The sequence below is a fragment of the Phasianus colchicus genome, chromosome 10 (assembly GCF_987193195.1).
Source record: "Phasianus colchicus chromosome 10, bPhaCol1.hap1.1, whole genome shotgun sequence".
NCBI classification, from domain to species: domain Eukaryota; kingdom Metazoa; phylum Chordata; class Aves; order Galliformes; family Phasianidae; genus Phasianus; species Phasianus colchicus.
Window position 1 is genome coordinate 2,089,316 of NC_143445.1, and position 19,154 is coordinate 2,108,469.

The 19,154-nt window shown below is 42.2% G+C and overlaps 1 protein-coding gene across 3 annotated transcripts; it reads right to left on the bottom strand.

The window, feature by feature from the left end:
* Window positions 1-955: 955 nt before the first annotated feature.
* LOC116236398 (claudin-15-like) lies at window positions 956-19,136 on the bottom strand. 3 transcript variants are annotated; one of them, XM_090146974.1, is made up of 7 exons: window positions 18,787-19,136; window positions 17,772-18,654; window positions 17,099-17,374; window positions 7,601-7,765; window positions 7,377-7,458; window positions 3,724-3,834; window positions 956-2,425 (listed from the first exon to the last, which is right to left on the bottom strand). In XM_090146974.1, the coding sequence occupies exons 3-7, from the start codon at window positions 17,316-17,318 to the stop codon at window positions 2,332-2,334; spliced, it is 672 nt and encodes a 223-aa protein (XP_090003100.1). In that variant the 5' UTR covers window positions 17,319-17,374; window positions 17,772-18,654; window positions 18,787-19,136; the 3' UTR covers window positions 956-2,331. The 3 variants fall into 3 exon arrangements, with proteins under 3 accessions (XP_090003100.1, XP_090003099.1, XP_090003101.1); XM_090146973.1 differs by having other exon boundaries at window positions 17,772-19,136; XM_090146975.1 differs by lacking the exons at window positions 17,099-17,374; window positions 17,772-18,654; window positions 18,787-19,136 and adding an exon at window positions 10,396-11,164.
* Window positions 19,137-19,154: the final 18 nt, after the last annotated feature.

Sequence of the window (19,154 nt, forward strand, 5' to 3'; positions counted from 1 at the left end):
CTTGCTATAGCTGAAGTAGAAAAAAAAAATGACAGTATATATCGCCTATATAAAATGGCTTACTTGCTACACTGAGTGGATGGCTCCTTACATTCATTGAGAAGATGGCTGATGATGGTGCTCGGGAAAGGAGCAGATAATCAGGGAAAAACAGTAGAAACATCCAATTGTCAGAAGGACACAAACGAACAGGTAATAGCATTTGTATCCCCTCAGTAACGCTGACTGTGGCAATGATGCACTGAATGAACAAACAAGGGATTTTACACTTGGTTTCCCAGTGATGTTGCTGGAAGAGCTGATGCAAGACCATGGAAGCTCTGAGTTCTGACACACCAACTGCTCTGCATAAATTCTGAATTGTTCTTACTTTCAACTAGACCAAGAAACCAGCACAGGTTTACAGAAAAAGACACAGCACAGAACATTCAGGTGATTATAAAGAGCTCAGCTCCCACCATGCAAGCTAAATGGCTCCTCTGCTTCTGAAATTATTCTCTAATATTCCAAAGGGGTGATTTTGGGCTTGTTCAGCCTGGAGAAAAGAAGGCTGTGGGGTGAGCTCATCGCAGCATTTCAATAGCTAAAGGGAGCCTACAGACAGGAGGGGAATTAACTCTTTGAAAGGGTAGATAACTGCAGGACAAGGGGAAATGGTTTTAAGCTGAGGGAAGGGAGATTTAGGTTGGATGTCAGGGGGAAGTTCTTCACAGAGAGAGTGGTGAGGTGCTGGAACAGCTGCCCAGAGAGGCTGTGGATGCCCCATCCCTGGAGGTGTTCAAGGCCAGGTTGGATGGGGCCCTGGGCAGCCTGGTCTGGCATTAAATGTGGAGGTTGGTGGCCCTGCATGTGGCAGGGGGTTGGAGATTCATGATCCTTGAGGTCCCTTCCAACCCGTGTGATTCTGTGATTCTGTGATTTTATGAGAAAGACTTGGTTATTGAGGAACAAAGATGACAGTGGCAACCTAAAAGCCACTGTCACTCCTTTTGATTTAATTTATTAAGTTTATTAAGATCTGTCAGTGGCCAAATTAATTCCTTGAAGTGTCACTTTACAAGTCAACAGTATCTGCAGTATCATGGAAACAAAGTGACTAAACTGCTCCGAGCATTTGCAGATTGCCCCAATGAATGCATCTGTCTGGATAGACAAGGAAGGACAAGCTAAGGAAGATGCATGAGGTTTCTCATTCAGGCTACAGTCATGGTTTGACACAACAAAGTATAGAAATACCAAAGTATTTTGTTTATTAAATTATGAATTAACAAATTCATAATTTAATGACAAAGAACTGTGAACCTGCAGAGTGAAATTCTATTTCACGTTGCTCAAGACATCAATATTAAGAAAAATTAGCTCATATTCAGTGTCTTAAGTGCTTACATAAGGTAACATATGCTCCCAGTAGTGGAGCAGTTTATGGCATTAATTCTAATGCTGGAACCATGACAGAGAACAAAGCCACTGCGGAATTACTTGAATTAGGCAATTCAGATGCAATAGATGCTCCAGAAGTAAAAGACTGCCAAAAATTAAAATACAATTATTTTAGAAGCTGGAAAGATAGAAAGAAAAAATAAAAACTGGTGCTATCTTCTAGTTACCTCGAGGCATAGTCTGACCAATTGCTTTCCTTGCTCCCAGCTGTGTTTGGTTTGTTCTGTAGCATTTAATTTTCATAGCTACAACCAAACCAACAAGGAACTTGTTGCACATCCATGGATACGCAGTGAGGGATTGTTTTTACGGGACTTCTGAAGCTTTTACAAATCTTGACTACATACATAATATGTATTTCAGTACACCATGAGACCTGGATTTCAAACCCCCAGTATATAGACTATGTCTTCATTAATGGCCAGGATACTATGCATCAGAAAGTCTGTTCTAGTCAGTCAGCAGAATAAAGCTTATTTACTGTTACAAGCTGAAGTTCCCAACACGAATGAAAGTAAAACCATTTCTAACAGTGAGCTGTATTAGCCCACAGGCAGCTACAGCATACCAGTTCCACATTGTTTAGTTAGCTGAAATAGAAAAAGATGGTCTCAGTTATCAGGGTATCCCATGCTCTGTGCTTAAATTTTACCGGACTTCTCAGCACGCAGACAGCCGTCATGCTGCAGGATTTCACATCCCATCTGCAGAAACCTATTTCTACTTCAAAGCCATTTCCAGAAGGAGGCATCCAGATGTAGATCATCTCCGAATTAAGATGAAAGATTGCAACATAGAATGAATCCCTGGAAGGAGACCTTTTTTTTTTCTTTTTTTTTTAAATGTAAGTTCAAAACCTCGTAACGTTACAAGTGATGTGAAAATGTAAGTTTAGACATACTCCTTGGAACTTGGCTCAGCATTTGTGGTGTAAATTTGCTGCTGACCAGATGCCTGGCCTGCTGAATATCTGTATTTGTTGGCACTGTAAATTAAGAAAAAAAGATTTAAAAAATAGGCATTACACACACAGCCATAGCTTCAGGCAATTAGGACATTACTCATTTAGGTCTGTATCCAATGCACTGATAGCATGTGCTTCCCAGGGGTGCAGCTATTAAAGGCCTATTGTTCTCACCAGGTGGCACAACCACCTTTCTCTTAGCCAGGAACCAGCTCTGAGTTCCTTACTCACCTGTGCCTTTCCTGGAGGCACTTAGGTCAAGCATCTAAAGCACAACAGTATATACATTTTAATGCCTTCGTGCAAGTTGCAGTTTTTAATACAGGAATCAGAATTACAAGAAAACAGAACCATTTTCAGCCTAACCCCTTCAGCTGTCGTCCATCACGTTGAACTTCTCTTGCCTCCATCAGTTTTTCCTGATTTTTCGGGATATTTCAGGATATGTGGTACTTTGTGTCAGTAAGATACAAAGTCAAATCTAAAGTCCAACTTGGCTGATAAAATATTGCCATAAAAGGTCAGTGGCTTCAGATTAAGCAAGGGAATATCAGAAGAACTCTCAATTACTAGATGTTTTGACATAACTTTCCTAAGAGTGAATTCAGCATGCTTCTCTCTTCTGTCCTACAATCCTCTCAAGCCTGACAGTAGCTTTCCTTGAAGCTGTTTGGGATCTTCTATGTAGACAAGGACTTCTGCTATTTCTGGCAATCCGATCCCTCTCCTTGAGAAAGGGACCTTTGGTATGTGTAAAAAATTAAAGACTAGGGAGAAATGCAGGCAAGGTTAAATATGGAGGCCAGGAACTTTGATTTTTTTGTTTTGATGCACACTCAACATATTGGTTGTAAAATGTTCCACAAGAAACAAGGAAACATCACATGCTTCTAGCAGTCAATTTGGGGAAGAAAATGCCACTACATTTTCTTCATAATAAATGGGGTTTGAGCATTTTAATAGTGGTGAATATTACAGAAGATCTTAATTACAGTACACACTTTTCTTTTGGCAAAACATAGTTTGCTCTTTCACTGCACACTGTCGTTACACTGATCTCAGAAGCACCATCAGAATTACCGAAGCCTAGTTATAGGTGACTGCTGACTGCAGCCAATTACCAACAAATTCAGTATTGGGAGACATCAGTGCCTGGTACAGCATCACCACCCATCACAAGTCTGTGACATTCCAGAGCACTGATTCAATAGGTAGAGTTTCCTGTTTATTTTGCTGCAGATTCAAACCAAGGTGAAAGAGAGAACAGAAAATGATACATAACAGACAGTTACTATTTGAACTGCCATGTTCAAGATTACCTGTATTTCTGTTTTTCCTTCCCTTTGCATGAACAGGTTAGGAAGATCCCACCAAGCATACAAAGAACAGATCCAGCCCAGCCTAAGTACAGAGCATCTCCTAGTTCATATCTGAAACGAAAGATTTTATGCATATAACAAGATCACAAAGCCATTACTTTAGAATGAGCTATAAAGCACACAAATCATCCAAACAAATTCCATTCTGGATAGATGTCAGCTATCTGAAAGGTACCTTGGTAGATTACAGGGGAGAACAGATCTATTTTTGTGTCTGCTCAGTAGAACTCTTATGAGCATATTCAAGTGCTCTGTCAATCAGTGCACAACAAAAAGCACTAAGCAACATAATAAGTAGCAATAAATAGTTGCAAACATTTAATAAGTTGCTGATAATAGAGAGATGATGAATTTTAACACTGAATCCAATAGAGCAATGGGTACGAAGAATTTGAGATAGAAAGGGAAAAAGGAAAGTTACATGCATGCTCCTTTATGTATGCTGAATTCTATATCGGTGGTCTGGTCATTCATGTGACTCACCAGCTTTCTCCATCAGACCCTCCTCTTCAGTCTCCACCTGGATGAAGGTGCCCAAATACTGAAGAACACTAAGAATTACCCCCTAGCCAGTATTTGGGTGGAGTGCACAAATGTGACAGAAGTAGCCAAGAAAGGAATTCTGTCATATATATCAAGCATCTAGAGAGAAGTGTCCCTGCCTATAGCAGGGGACTTGAACTAGGTGATCTTAAAGGTCCCTTCAAACCCAAACCACTCCATCATTCTGTGATCTCAGATGACAGAGGTACCAATGTGTTGTGCACTGTGTTATAAACACTTCTTTCATAGGGAAACTCCTGACTGCCTTTCCCAGGCTCAGACACACCTAGTCTTTGAGTCAAACTCTTTATCCATGAATTTCCAGGGCTGGATGGAGGGATTTTCTGAAGAGTCTCTTTCTGTACAGTAAAATGGAGAGCTACCCTTTTTCATTCTGGGACTGTTCCTAAATGTAGTTCAGACACACAGAACCACAGAGAGTGCTGAATATTCTTTAGGACATGTAAGTTTGTTATGAGACTGCCTAATAAACCATAGCCTTTTTCCAGCTGTCCTACTAAAAAAGAAGAACAAATTCTATACAAACAGCTGCTTACAGGTGGTCCAGTGTTATGTCCATAGAAAACTGATTTCTCTGGTTAGCTGCTACTTATGATAGATAGCAATGGCAAAGTAATGTCAGTGGCATGGCCAGTATAAGGGCAAAATAACTGTCATGGACCAAACAGAAGGTATACTGAAACCAGATATGTGGATATCCTTTCTGTTTGTAAATATCAAATCATTATTTAAAAGTGTTTGTTTCTGACTCCAGAACCAGGAAGTTCTGGGGTGTTCCCATTGCACACTGGAACCCCAAGCAGTGCTCTGGTCTGCAGTGTTTCAGAGATTATGCAACAGAAGAGAGAGATGATCATCATCTCGAAACAAGCAAACAAACAAAAGGTTGGGGGGGAAGCTGGAATACTAAGGAAGAATAGAAGAGTGCTGACTTGTGCAAGCAATGGTCTCTGATCACTAGCTGTCTGAAACCAGGAATGTTGCACACATCATACAAAGGAAAGCATATATAGGATGTATCCAGGTGATGATTCAGGTTTCCTTTCACATCTATATGAGAAATTCCTCTAAGAATTAGTAGAGGTTAATTTTACTAACTGGCTGAAGTCAGACCAAAAAAAAGCAATCCAAAGAGCAGATTTTCCACCTTCTTAAGACTGAAGATTAATACTGCCCTGTAGTTGAAATTAAACCCCTTTCACGCAGCCCAAGGAGGATGAACTTCCTGAAGAGAACAGAGCATGGGTAAACAGAGCTTTACCAACAATCAAAGTTAATTCCCTTAGAACTCTTCAGTAAACTGATAGTCTTAAATAGGAAGTTTAGATACAAAAAAATATTCAGCTACCAAATGCAAACAATCTGGTAACTGATTAACACAAACTGATGTTGAAGCCCAGCAACTATAACAACTATAACGTAACTACGAAACTTGATGGCTGTTCTACAAATTGTTCTGCAAATTGTTTTGCAATTCCTAACCATTCCTTTTTTTTTTTTTTTTTTTTTTTTTGGTCCTCACACATATTTATTACTTTTCAGATAATGCTCTCAAGGGCACATAAAGCAAAAAAATCTTACAAGTGTGATTTCTTTGGAAGTGCTTGTTTGGAAACATAAGGAGAGCAATTGCTTCAGGTACTGTGATTCACTAGGAAGCACTTTGCATCCTACATCCCTGAACTGATCCTCAAGAGGAAAAGCTATGAAGCACTTCAAATATTATCCTAGGAATTAATGGTTTATAGTTTACTGATCTAAACATGACATACTTTGTAGAGGTGCTAGCAAATAATAAATTTCTCCTCTTCAAGCTCCAAGAGGGGAGATTTAGGTTAGATATAAGGAAGCACAGTGAGAGTGGTGAGGCACTGGCACAGGTTGCCCAGAGATGTGGTGGATGCCCCATCCATGGAGACTTTCAAGGCCAGGCTGATCAGGCCCTGGGCAACCTGATCCAGCTGTGGTGTCCCTGTGCAGTGCAGGGCAGTTGGACCACGTGGCCTTTAAAGGTCCCTCCCAACTCTAAGGTTTCTATGATTCTTCCTCAAAGCAGCTCTCTCATGTTCCTCAGGCAATCTATTATTTGTTTTGCTCTCCCTTTTTCTCTCTCTCCCCAAAGGAGATGCCCAGTCACCAACCCCACACTTGCTCTTCATTGATAAGTCTATTTACCAAGATAAGCCTTCCTCAGTGGATGCTTAGTTTTGAACAAGGTAAGTTATCCTCAGACATTTAGTTTTGAAAGTTGTTGCTTCTAACAGACCAAGGGTTTTTATACCTCAGAAGCTGTTTGTGTGCAACCTGGGATGACAGTGCCACAAACCTTGATGAGGTCCAAGACCATGGGCCAATATGACAGAACTGTGATGCTGCATGCATTGATGACAAGAGATTTATGTTTTGCAAGGTGGATTAAATGCAAAACCTGAGGACTAAGGATAGTTTTGTGGGTTTTTTTCAACAGGTGGGATTGTGAAAAAAAAAAGAAAAAAGAGATTTCGTACAGGTGTAAGAAGGCCTTTGAAAATGATAGCAAATCTACCACTGTTCACTAAATCCAAGTTTGAATTTTCTTTGTAACATCAGAGTACATGTGCAGAGGAAACAGATCATCAGGGGGACAGACAGGGGTGCAGACAAAGATACAAGAAGAAAGGAATAATTTTGGCTCAAGTAAATAAAAGACACTTCTTGTTAGGAACTGCAGTATTATTAACTTCAGTTCTGTATTTTGCAAATTGAATGTCACGAGTTGCCAGCAAGAGAGAATACTCTGTGGCAATAATCCAAGGCAAATCTGGGGTTGACAGACCCCACACATTCACTAAACCTTCCAGAGGAGACCTTTCCACCCTTCCCATCAAGAGCAAACATCTCTGAGGTGAGAAATTCCCCTGAAGACAATTTTTCCCTTCTGTAGGGCTGCGCACTGGGATCCATCCAGGTTTTGAAACCCTGGAGCAGCTGAGGCTAATCCTGCCATCCAACACATACTGGAGTCTGGTGTGACGTATTTATTAACTTACTTGGTTCCAGTATATAACGGGTTAAAGAACTGAGCAGTAATCATTGCAGCATACCAAGAAACGGCCACCATCGAACAGAGACCTGCCAGAAAAAAATATTAAAAAGCACTCAGCTGAGTGAGTCCTTCAACGTCTTTAATCCAGCAGTAGTGTTCAATTCATTTAGTCTCATTTGACAGCAATACAAAGTACTGACAGCATTTTTCTTTCAGCCTCAGCATTACCTCCTAAAATAAAAAGGAATCCTCCCGTGACAGCAACCTTCATTTTTTCATCCTCATCACTCAGCCCAACGTTCGTGCACTTTAAACCAAGCAGTGAGACCACGGCAGCTATGAATCCCAGAAGGATGGAAATGATCATCAAGGCACGGCATGCCTGAACGTGGACTGAGCGAGACAGATAAAGAGAGAACAAATAAGGAACTATACAGAAATTAACCCTACACTGGCAAAATGTAACAGATCAGAGACGGTGACAAAATTAATAGAAGTAGTAATGAATGAATCTTGTCCAACCTTGTCATTCAGTTCTGAGAAATATCAAAAACGTAGATGGCTGTATACAGTCAATCAGAATTCAGAGCTGAACTACGCTTACACTTTACGGCTCAGTAAATCCTCTTAGGAGCTTGAGTAAACCCCAAAAGCATAGCAAACACTTCACAGCTCACATCCTTCAGTCCTGTGAAAACATGTTGCAGTAGACAAGATCACTTGCAGGTGCAGGTACACATCTCCAGCCTGTTGGTTCTGATGATTTCCTTTTACCTACAGACCCGAATGCACAGGACACCTCTGAACTCCAGATCCCAACCAAGACTGGGAAAATATCCTGGACAGAGACTACTTTGCTACTTCCAGCCAGAGATGGAAAAAGCAGGTGCTGGGGTTAGCAGTATACTTTCTGATGCTTTAAATTGAATGGGTAATGAGCAGAGGATGAGCTGGTCCAAGATCTGCAGCTCTCCTCTCCTGCTGAAGATATTTTTTTGCAGAGAGTTTAGCTGGTGAGAGTATGTTAGAGAGTCTGTGATCAGCTACTGAAACATATTCAAAGCTTTCTTTCTGTTTCTGCTGACAACTTTGCATCATTTAAGCTCCCAGTTTTTGCACTTAGGTATCAATCACTCAATAACTGGGACCAGTTATTAACCAGCCTATCAAGGAAGGTCAGACAGGGACTTCAGGCTCTTTGAAATGGCAGCCTGAATTTAGTAGGTTCTGGTTCAAATGACACTTTAGCACCTTTTAAATGAGATAAACGTGCCAGGTGTCACAAGTCTGATGGGCTTGGCTCTAACAGTGCATAATTAGGGTCTGAACTGCATAAGTTTCTCATACACACCTAAACTAACCATGCTCTGGCTCATACCCATGAGGGCTACAAGCCTTTCTTGAAGGTCCCACTATTTGCCCTTACTGACACTCCCATTTTCTTTGCCCAACTGTCCTCTCATCTTTTTCTCCCATTCTGTGGCTTCTAACTTGTTTCTTTTTCAGTTATCCTCTCCTTAAAGCTTTTCTTCTCAGTTTTTCTCAGTTCTGCAAGCTGCTTTGTCTCTTCCCTCTTCCCATAGTTACCCCTCAAGTATATCGTCATCTGCTCAACTGAGTAACTGATCTCTTCAGTGGATCAAATCTGATCTTCACAACCTCATTTGCAGAGTCTGGCCTATTAATTTACTTTCCATCTCACCCTGTTTTCCCTCTTGCTTACACCACGTTGTTCTTAGTAACTCTCCAAGAGCTTTCTTCCTTTCCTTCTCTTTGGCTTTAGCACTCACAACACTCTTTTCTGCTCTTTTCTGCTTCCCTCAGATGGCTTTAAAACCTACTTTGTCATCAGCAGCTCCGAGATCCTGACCTGATGTGGCCCTGCTGCCCACATCCACACAAGGCAGCTCTACAGAGAGACAACAACACGTGTAAATACATCCATGATGAGATGCTGTACAGACTCAGGGACAGTAAGTTAAGAACCAGCCCTTTAAGAGGGTTATAAATGAACCAAGCACACAACTCACATAAGCATTCTGCTGAGGAAGGCTATTCTGCTACTGGTGATTCTAACGAGTTATGTAGGATGTTACATTCCTCTTAATATACACGTGCATTTTAAAGCCAACTGTCAGATAACAACTTGTTAGAAGGATTGTTAGGTAGCTATTAGAATTATAAGAATAACAGAAAATCCCCTAAAATGGGCACAGACAGCTTCACAGGACTGCTATGCTTGTTTCAGAATTGGTCAATAATTTCAGACTGAGAAAAAAGTTCAGTGCCTTATTCCCACTGGTCCCATGTTCCACATCTGTCAGATCAGGAGTATCTTCCTTTCTATTTCGTTTACCCTCCTCGCAGCGTAGATTCAACTAGTTAGGAAGACATTTTTATCTGGGATAAATCTGAAGTATTCAAGATGGGTAACAACTAACTTCACTGTCTATAAGCATGCTCACTATCTGCAGATAGTGCCTTAATTCAACACCTGAGGACGTGCTACAATTCTGCTGCAGGCTGATAGGCAGTACAAAGACAGCAGACCTGAATTTCCTGATATTTAGAATCACATCCAACAAGTAGTTACTAATTTCTAACATGTAAGTTAATTTAAACAATATACTTGCTGTACTTGTTCCATTGTACACAGTTTTCAATCTCAGCAGGGAAAAACCACTACCCTCTCTCTGGATAAAAAAAAACTGGTATTGACAGCTACTTTATGAAAAAAACCTCCAGATAACATTGGCTATTGACTGTTGCAAAAGCATGCCCATGCAGTAATTCCACATAGATATGAAGCTGTCAGATATGTGCCTGCCTTTTTTTTACAGCCTTTCCTTATGCGTTCCATATACAGTGCCACTCAAAGCTTTGTATTGCTTTAACCCGCAAAATCTGTTCTGTTAGGAAGTCAGCGTTATTTTCCATTACAACCAGATTACCAAAACAAAAATCTTGCTACTTTTTCCCAGCAATTCTTAAGCAGCGTAACAAGACCATGCAAAGTCACATACCAGGCAGAGCTAACAGAGAGCCAAACTGCTTGCAGTTGGATACTCCAGTGCTGTCTTCTGCGCAGCTCTTCCACAGGTTTTCATACAACGTAGATGCTGTGATTACACTGCCGTGTAAACTGGAGACTCTCCAGTAACTGTGTGGCAAGGTACCTCCAATAAAGGCCCATCCAACCAAACACAAAAGGAAACCAACAATTTCCAGCGCAGCAGACATGCTTGTGAGTACTAACAGTTGAATATCCTTATAATTAGATCAGCATCAAGTGAAGCATTTCAGAAGCCTCCTTTCTGTTTCATCTCTGGGTTTCACTCCAAAATGAGACTACCTTTGCTCTTTGCTCAACCCCAGAGATAAGGCTTGCAGTCTACGACAGTAACTGGGAGTTGTTCATGATAAAGATATTAACATTAAAAAACTACTAAAAATATCAATTTTCTTAAAGGAAGTGATAAAGACTAGTCTTAGTCCCAGCCTAGAAATTCCAGCCATTATTTCTAGAGAGTATTTTAAGAAAGTCTCTTTCTCCTTCTCTGCCATAAACTATGGTGTACATATGACTAAAATTGATTGTAATTTAATTTGCTTAATGACCTCAGATTTAAAGAAAAGTCTTCTTGTGTTATTTTCTTCATGACAGAGAGCTTGAAAACATGAACTTATTTCTGATGCTAGAGAATTTAGCATATTTTTGGAATTATGGTCATAGTGAGCAACTGCAACTATCCTGCCAGCTTCTTTCAGGAATGTTAAGACTGTGGTTGATTGATTTTCATTAATATTTCACAATTTATTGATCTGTAGTTAAACTATACAGTTTAAATAGACCCGCTTACACTGGAATAAAACAGTGATAATGTACAGTCCATGGAAATTAAATATAAGGATGTACCACTGTGACAGACCTACTTCAAAAGGAGTAACATGATGAAGGAAAATAGCTATATGAGAATAATACATACCAGTTAATTGCATCTGTCAGAACATTAAACATTTACAGAACATTTGCCTGCTTTGGCAGGGGGGTTGGACTCGATGATCTCTGGAGGTCCCTTCCAACCCCTACGAACGTGTGATTCTGTGTAAAGTATTAAAAATCTATTCTAACAAAGGAAAGTATGTTAAACTTGGTTTATTTGCTTCTGCTCTGGATCAGACAAACTTCTAGACTCAATTAACATCACCCACTAATGCTTATAACTTAAATTGTTCGTGCATCCAAGTAGGGTTAACCATTTCTTGCAGCGATAACCTGCTCTTATCTCCAGGAAATGGAGTCACAGTTTATTCATAAAACCACTTTGCTATGACACAGCGTGGTAACAAAGTCACGGTATTAACAAAGACTCCCAAAAGAATTTGCTGTTGAGAGAGCCACAACCTGCCTAAAGCAAATATACCTATTTTTCCAAAATTCAGTGGTCACTTAGAGCTGGTGTTGTAGGTCAGCAGGTTTGGCTGCAAAAGGATACTACTGTGCCACTGTGATAATTCTCCTTCCTCGGCAGCCAAAAACATCTTTGCCATTATTTTAAATAAGAACAGATTTGGCAGCACAGCCAGAATGACCCTGAGCAGCTTGCAATCTTTCAAAGAAAGCAGATGGCGATGTGTTGAGAATTGATCTTTTCAGGAGGTTTTTCCAAAATCCCCTATTTCTGCTAAATCATTGCAATTTGAAAATGATAGCATATTAAAATGAATGCATTGTGCCAGTATATTGGAATATCTGCATCCTGTTAAATACCCTTCAAAGAGTTTCAGATTAATTTATTCACAAACAGAAGATATTCTGGTGACCTCCGCAATCATTTCTACTCATACGACTTCCAAAGCTGAATTTAGTTAAGAATTTGAATCAAGTATCCCTCCAATTTCATACTGTTGTCAAGAATTAAAAAATAATAATTAAAAAATCATTAAAGAAGTTATTTCTTCCTAGTGGCTATTAAAAAGGCGATTTTGACATGCACTTGTAAAGCACACATATAAGAGGAACAGATTGAAGTGCAGATTTAGAATGCACAAGTTTTTCATACATGGCACCAGGCATTTTAATCATTCCCTTAAGGAAGTGACTGTTCTCTAAAGAAAAGAGAAGTGCTGTAGAATACAGGATTGTTGTTCACTAAATTCCAGTGGCTAGCAGTGAGCTTACCAATGGCACAGTGCTGTAGCACGTGCATCAGCACAGTAGAAGAACTGGCATGGATAGCTTCACATCTACACCATCCAGGACAGGAGTTTTACTTCAGACTAGGTTCAGCTGGCTGGATGAACTGAATGCCTTCAATGGCTTGAAGTCATAAGGTGCATTCCTGGAGCACATTTCCCTGCTCATTTCATCCATGAGGAATCACAGAATCATTAAGATTGGAAAAGATCATCTAGTCCATCCACCACCTACCACCAATGTTCCCCCTAAACTGTGTCCCTAAGTACTACACAACCCCTTCCACAGACACCTCCATGGACACTGACTCCATCACTTGCCTGGGCAGCCTGTTCCAATGCTTAACCACTCTTTCAGAGAAAAAATTATTCTTATTATCCAATCTGAACCTCCCCTGGTGCCACTTGAGGCTGTTCCTTCTTGAATTACTGCTGTTACCTGGGAGAAGAGGTTCACCCCTACCTCATCACAATCTTCTTTCAGGGAGTTGTAGAGAGCTATAAAGTCTCCCCTGAGTCTCTTCTTTACCTTTCATGAACCCATGCTGGCTGGGTGTAATCCCCTGGTCATCCTATACATGCCACATGATCGCCCTCAAGATGATCTGTTCCATAACCTTCCTGGTTATGAGGTCGACCTGACAGGACTGTAGTCTCCAGATCCTCCTTATGATCCTACTTACAGATGCACATCACATTAGCAAGTCTTCAGTTATCTGAGACTTCTCTGGTTGAGCACTGACAGATTGCGAAGAGGCTTGACAATCACCTCCATCAGCTCTCTCAGTCCCCTGCATAAGCTAGCAACTTCTCTGTACTCTCCCTGAGTTGCCACAGGAGAAACTCTCCTATTTTCCCAGAGTCTCACCTAAAGCTCCCCGTTCATCCATGCCAGACTTCTCCTCTGAGTCATCTTACAGCACAGGGGGACAGCCTGCTCCTGCACCTGTACGACTTCCTTCCTGAGGAGCGTACAGCCTTCCTGGACTCATTTACCGTCCAGGATGAACTTCCAAGGGGCTTTCCCTACCAGTGTCCTGAATAGTTCAAAGTCCACCCTCCAGAAGTCCAGAGTAGCAGTTTCACCAGTCGGGTCCCCCAACTTCACCACGAATAGAGAAGTCTGCCATTTCATGGTGGCTCTGCCCAACAGCTCCTGACCTCCACATCTCCCACCAGTCCTTCTCTGTTCATGACCTGCTGGTCATGAACCTGCTCTAGTAAACACACATACCAGCTACATCAGGAAACTGTATCTTCCACAGACTCCACAAACCTTCTAGCCTGCTTCCTCTGGGCTCTATTAAATTTCCAGCATCTGTCAGGGAAGTTGAAGTCCCCCACGAGAACAAGGGCTGATGATTGCACTTCTGCCAGCTGCCCAGAGAACGCCTTGTCTGTCTCTTCATCCTGGTCGTCTGTAACAGATCCCCACCAGGATGTCATTCCTATTTGCCTTCTCCTTGATCCTTGCCCATAGGGACTCAACCTTATCATTGCCAGCTGCAAGCTCAACAACACTGAAACATTCTCCAACAAAGACAGCCACCCTCGTTCCTTGCCTATCCCTTCTGAAGAGCTTACAGCCATTCACTGCAGCACTCCAGTTGTGGCAATGATCCCACCATGCTTCAGTAAAGGCAACCAAGTCATAGTTAGCCTGCCACGTAACGGGATAGAGGAGACACCACCCGTACTCCCACTCCACCCACTAACCATCCTAATTCACTGAAGCTCCTTCTGACAGCTTCAGTGATTTCATTGCTGCCAGTGTGAACTATCAGAAAAGGGTAATAACTAGAGGGGCAAACCAGACCAGGAAGTTTTCTGGTAAGGTCTCTGACCCAGGCCCCAGGGAAGCAGCACACTGCCCTACAGTAGGCTCTGACCTACACATGGGGCCCTCCATTCCCCTCAGAAAGGTGCCACCTACAGCAGTTACCATTCTTTCCTTCTCGGTGGAGGCAGTCTTGAGGCATGGAGTGGATTGCCTCTTCCTACACAACATCTGGGGTGGACCTTCCACTGCTTCCTCATTTACCTGTCCCTCGAGTTCCAAAGCCTCAAACCTATTACATAGGGGCATCTGGAAAGGCAGGATAGGCAGGGAGGGAGTTTGCCTGCGATGCCACGCTGAGACCTGCTTCCATTCCTCCCCATCTCTTAGGCCCCTTCCTTTGCCTGACGGTGACAAGGCAGGAGGTCCACCACTACTTGGGGTGTATCACCCCAGTGCCGTTCTTGTAGGTAAGGCAGGGAGTTGCTCCACCAGTCTACCTCCTGCTCACCACTCCCTGATGCTCCTTAATCTCTCCACCTTCTCCTTGAGCTATGCCATCAGGCTGAGCAGATCATCCACCTGCTCACATCTCACGCAGTAGTATCTGCCACTCTCCCATTGCAGCAACACACTCAGGCATTTTCTGCAGCTAGAGACTTGAACAGCCGTGTTTCTGGGCAGGCATCTGGGTTGCTACATTATTTTTGTGCTCTCCAAAACCATTCTACAATGAAAACCAAGTGCAGCAAATGGAAATAAGTGGAAAGTTCATTACAATAGTATACACTTGTTGCAAATAAAATGCTAACAGTCGTACCAAGATATAGGCAGTATACAACGTTCTTATAACAGGGCACATTAGCATGCAATATGATTGAGATAGCATCTACAGGCAGAAATTGTCTTTTTTTTTTTTTAATATCAGATCAACCAGTACAGAAAAAGAAAACAAAAAACTGAAAATATTAACGCCTTAAATGTTTGATCAACAGTAGCTTGTACCTTTTTGATCACTTCTGTATATTTGTTTCAAGAGCTAGGAATGCTGACTTACCCACTGACTGTAAGAAGAGAAACTGTCCTGTGACAAACAGCAGTAATTCTTCCAGACAGCCACACAACACATCTGTCAGCTGGCATGAGGAACCCTGTGCTGTTTTTAGGTGACAGCTGAAGGTGATCCCTGAGCCCTGCCAGCCAGGACTCCTCTCCTAAAGTTCTGGGAGGGAGGAGGGAAGACATGCCCCAGGGCAGGTGGCTGCTTAATCCACCAGGAAGCTGTCTGTTCCTGGTGAATATTTTCTTTCCATCTTGAGTATAATTAAACTGCATTAAAATAAAAACAAAGAGACTGTCTGATATAGACTCTGCCTGCCTCTCTAACAGGGCTGAGACATCTGTTCTTGCTTGTTAGGCGAGGCAAAACTGAGATGTTGTCATAAGCATCTGTTACAGCTTGCTACCCACGTGGGGGCAGAAGAACCATTGCTCCCATCCCATCATTCTGTTTTCCAGAAAACACATCTCAGTTTCCAGATGAATTTTGGGCAAACTGATATCTACACAGAGGAAGTCTTGGAGAGGAATACTCTGACTATGGGTAGCAGAAAGGCAGGAAAAGCTGACATTGTCTCTGACTCAATGAGCAGTTTTTTAAATCCTTAGGATATGATTTCCTTTCCTTTGAGGCTACAAATTCAGGCCTCAATATAACACACTAAATACTTAAACTGGAACTATCACTAAGAATGCAAATGAGGTCACTGTACTCAGGGGCCTGAGGAAGAATCACAAAAGTCCTGAATTTTGACAGTTTCCAGGCAGCCACGTTTTTGAGATCTGCCTTACACTGCTAGGCAGTTCTGATTGTGGTGGAGTCCATATCTGTGTTAGGAAAGGCAAGTTTTCATAGTCTGTGCTATCTGTAAGACCTGCTTCCAGTTTGGGCATTGTGCATTGAGAACAGATGAGCTGGAAAGAATCCAGAAAAACAGTGATGGCAATAATTAGGGATCCACAAAACAGGGAACGTGTTAAGAAATGATTCAGTAATATAAGTGACAAAGTACTGAAAGCTGAAAACAAATAAATGGAAAGTTCTGCTCAAGACAGAAATCTTACCAAGGCACCAGTTGTCCAAGGTTATACCGTAACTATTCCCAACCTCCGTTTTCTGGGGAAGGCTGTCAATCCTTCCTAATCTTTTACCATAAAAAGGGTGTCTGTAGAAAAATATTTTAAAAATCCAGAATATCCCAAACCAACCGTTTTCAGTTCCTAAGAAAACAATTCTGTTTGCAAACCACACCAGCACATTCTAGCTCAGAAAACGCAAAAGCGCTACTCACACGGACATATTTTATTGAAGCTAGCCACCTCTAAAAATTTCTAGAACACACAGATTTAGCACAAAGTCAAATTAGTTGTGTAATATCCAAGTCCTGTCTCACACTAAAGCACTCACTGACATACTGTCTGTCTGCAGTTAAGAATGAGACCAAGTAAAACAAGTAAAACCAAAACAGATATGGCAACAAAGGCACAGCAGATACTGGGCTGAATGGTGGGGCAAAGCATATGGATTTCTCTAGGGTCCTTCAGCCTGTCTGAAAGTGCTGAAGGACAAATCCTCTCCATACTAGAACCTCCGTGACAACCTTAAGTATGTGCTGTCCAACTGCACTAATATGCTGCACAAAAAGAAAGAACAAAAATGCATCTCTGGATTTTATATACGTATACACACTTACTCTCTGAACTCAACATGTGAAGAAACTTCATGCACTGTATTGCTCCAAAATCAGTGACTCCACAGTCCATCCAAAGACCTTCGGAAATCCACTCTGAAGGGACCAGCACTGCTGTGGTGCCAGAAATTTTCCATCTGTTGGACATGGTAGCGAGAAGTAAAACGGTGAATCCGGCCAAAGCCAGCAGCAGTGAACATATTTGTAGAGAAGATGAAGCCATTCTTCTGACAGAAGCTGTTTTTAAAGAAGCCTCCCACAATTTCTGGTATTATAAACCTGTTGAAACACATACAGAAGATGGATTTACCTTTCCTTTAGGAAAACATCAGAAAGATGTACGTACAACTAATTTACTGTATAAGAAAAATGTAGAACTGATATCTAAATCTCATGAAATAACTGGGATAGTCAAATATTCTATGGCATCTGAGTATTTTCTTAGGAAAACTTTTATTACCATACATGCATATTTCACAAAATACCACCAAAACAAAACCAGAAGATCAAAATGAGGAATTCTCTATTTCACATTTGCAATGCGTCATCAGTTCTTCACTTGTTTGCTAACTCAAACTTCTTTTAAAATTAAAGATATCAAATGCTTTCATAAATTGTCTCCTGATTACAACGCCTATCAATACAAATTCAAAGTGAAATGAATTTTGATACTTACGTTTATGATATGCTTCTAATCTCCACATTTACCTTCCTACTAGACAGTAATGTCAGCACTCAGTGTGGATCAGCTTGATCAAACAGAAAGGTAAGTTTTGTACTCTTTGGGACCTTTCCCCCCATTCTAAAAATCAAGGACCTGCAGCGGAAGCATTGCCCAACTGTTGCACAAAAGCCCAGATGCACCTTTTTGCTACAACGTCTCAGTGAAATGGACAACTCAACTAAGAAAATCGTAACAAAATCATGAGAGTTGCCATCAAAGGTGCCCAGATTAAACAGGCAATCACTGGCATAAAATTTGCTTTGTCAGTGCCACTGAGCTGCCCATGCATCAACAGTCTCCAAGAAAAATATTATTACAATTTCCATGATGACATGCAGGGCCACCAACCTCCCCATTTAATACCAGACCAGGCTGCCCAGGGCCCCATCCAACCTGGCCTTGAACACCTCCAGGGACGGGGCATCCACAGCCTCTCTGGGCAGCTGTTCCAGCACCTCACCACTCTCTCTGTGAAGAATTTCCCCCTGATGTCCAACCTAAATCTCCCCTCCCTCAACTTCAAACCATTTCCCCTTGTCCTGCTGTTATCTACCCTTTCAAAGAGTTGATTCCCCTCCTCTTTGTAGGCTCCCTTTAGGTACTGAAAGGCAGCAATGATTCACCCCGCAGCCTTCTTTTCTCCAGGCTGAACAAGCCCAGCTCCCTCAGCCTGTCCTCGTAGGGGAGGTGCTCCAGTCCCCTGATCATCTTCGTGGCCCTCCTCTGGACCCTCTCCAACAGCTCCCTGTCTTTCTTGTACTGGGGGCTCCAGACCTGGACGCAGTACTGCAGCTGGGGCCTCACAAGAGCAGAGCAGAGGGGAACAATCACCTCCCTGTCCACAAGACAAAAACAAAAAACAAAAAAAAACCAGGGGTAAAAAAAAATACAGGATCACTGTGCGAAAGTGACCCCGACAAGAAAAGAACACGATGGCAGACAACCCCTGGAAGCGTGGCAGACCTACTGCGTATTTTCTGTGCCTGTTCTCCTCAGGCACGAGAGAAAACCCGCCAGCACAAGCACAGCCACGCTGCGCGGGCGGGAAGCGGCGGCGCGCCTCACACCGCCGGGCTACAGACGGACTGAGCGGGGCGGCGCTAACAGAGGGGCGTGACAGCCACAGCGCGCTCCTGATAAGGTCTCTGGAGCAAAAAAAAAGTAATGAAATACTCTGAATCGCAAAGCTAAAACAAACTTTAAATTTAAAAAAAAGAGAGATTTTGTTAGAAAAACGGAGCGCGGACGCCACGTGCACAGACCGTAGCGCCCGGGCACGCCGGGAGGGGCCGCCGCACCCATCATGGCGGCCGGGGCCGACCTTCCCAACATGGC

What these genes read in the sequence shown, in the direction of transcription:
- LOC116236398 (XM_090146974.1), bottom strand. Translation starts at nt 17,318, where the DNA reads ATGGCTTCATCTTCTCTACAAATATGTTCACTGCTGCTGGCTTTGGCC. An exon ending in ATTCCTTTTTATTTTAGGAG is followed by an intron (nt 7,459 to 7,600) that starts GTAATGCTGAGG and finishes TTTTTCTGGCAG; the next exon opens with GTCTCTGTTCGATGGTGGCC. An exon ending in AAGGAAAAACAGAAATACAG is followed by an intron (nt 2,426 to 3,723) that starts GTAATCTTGAAC and finishes CTTAATTTACAG; the next exon opens with TGCCAACAAATACAGATATT.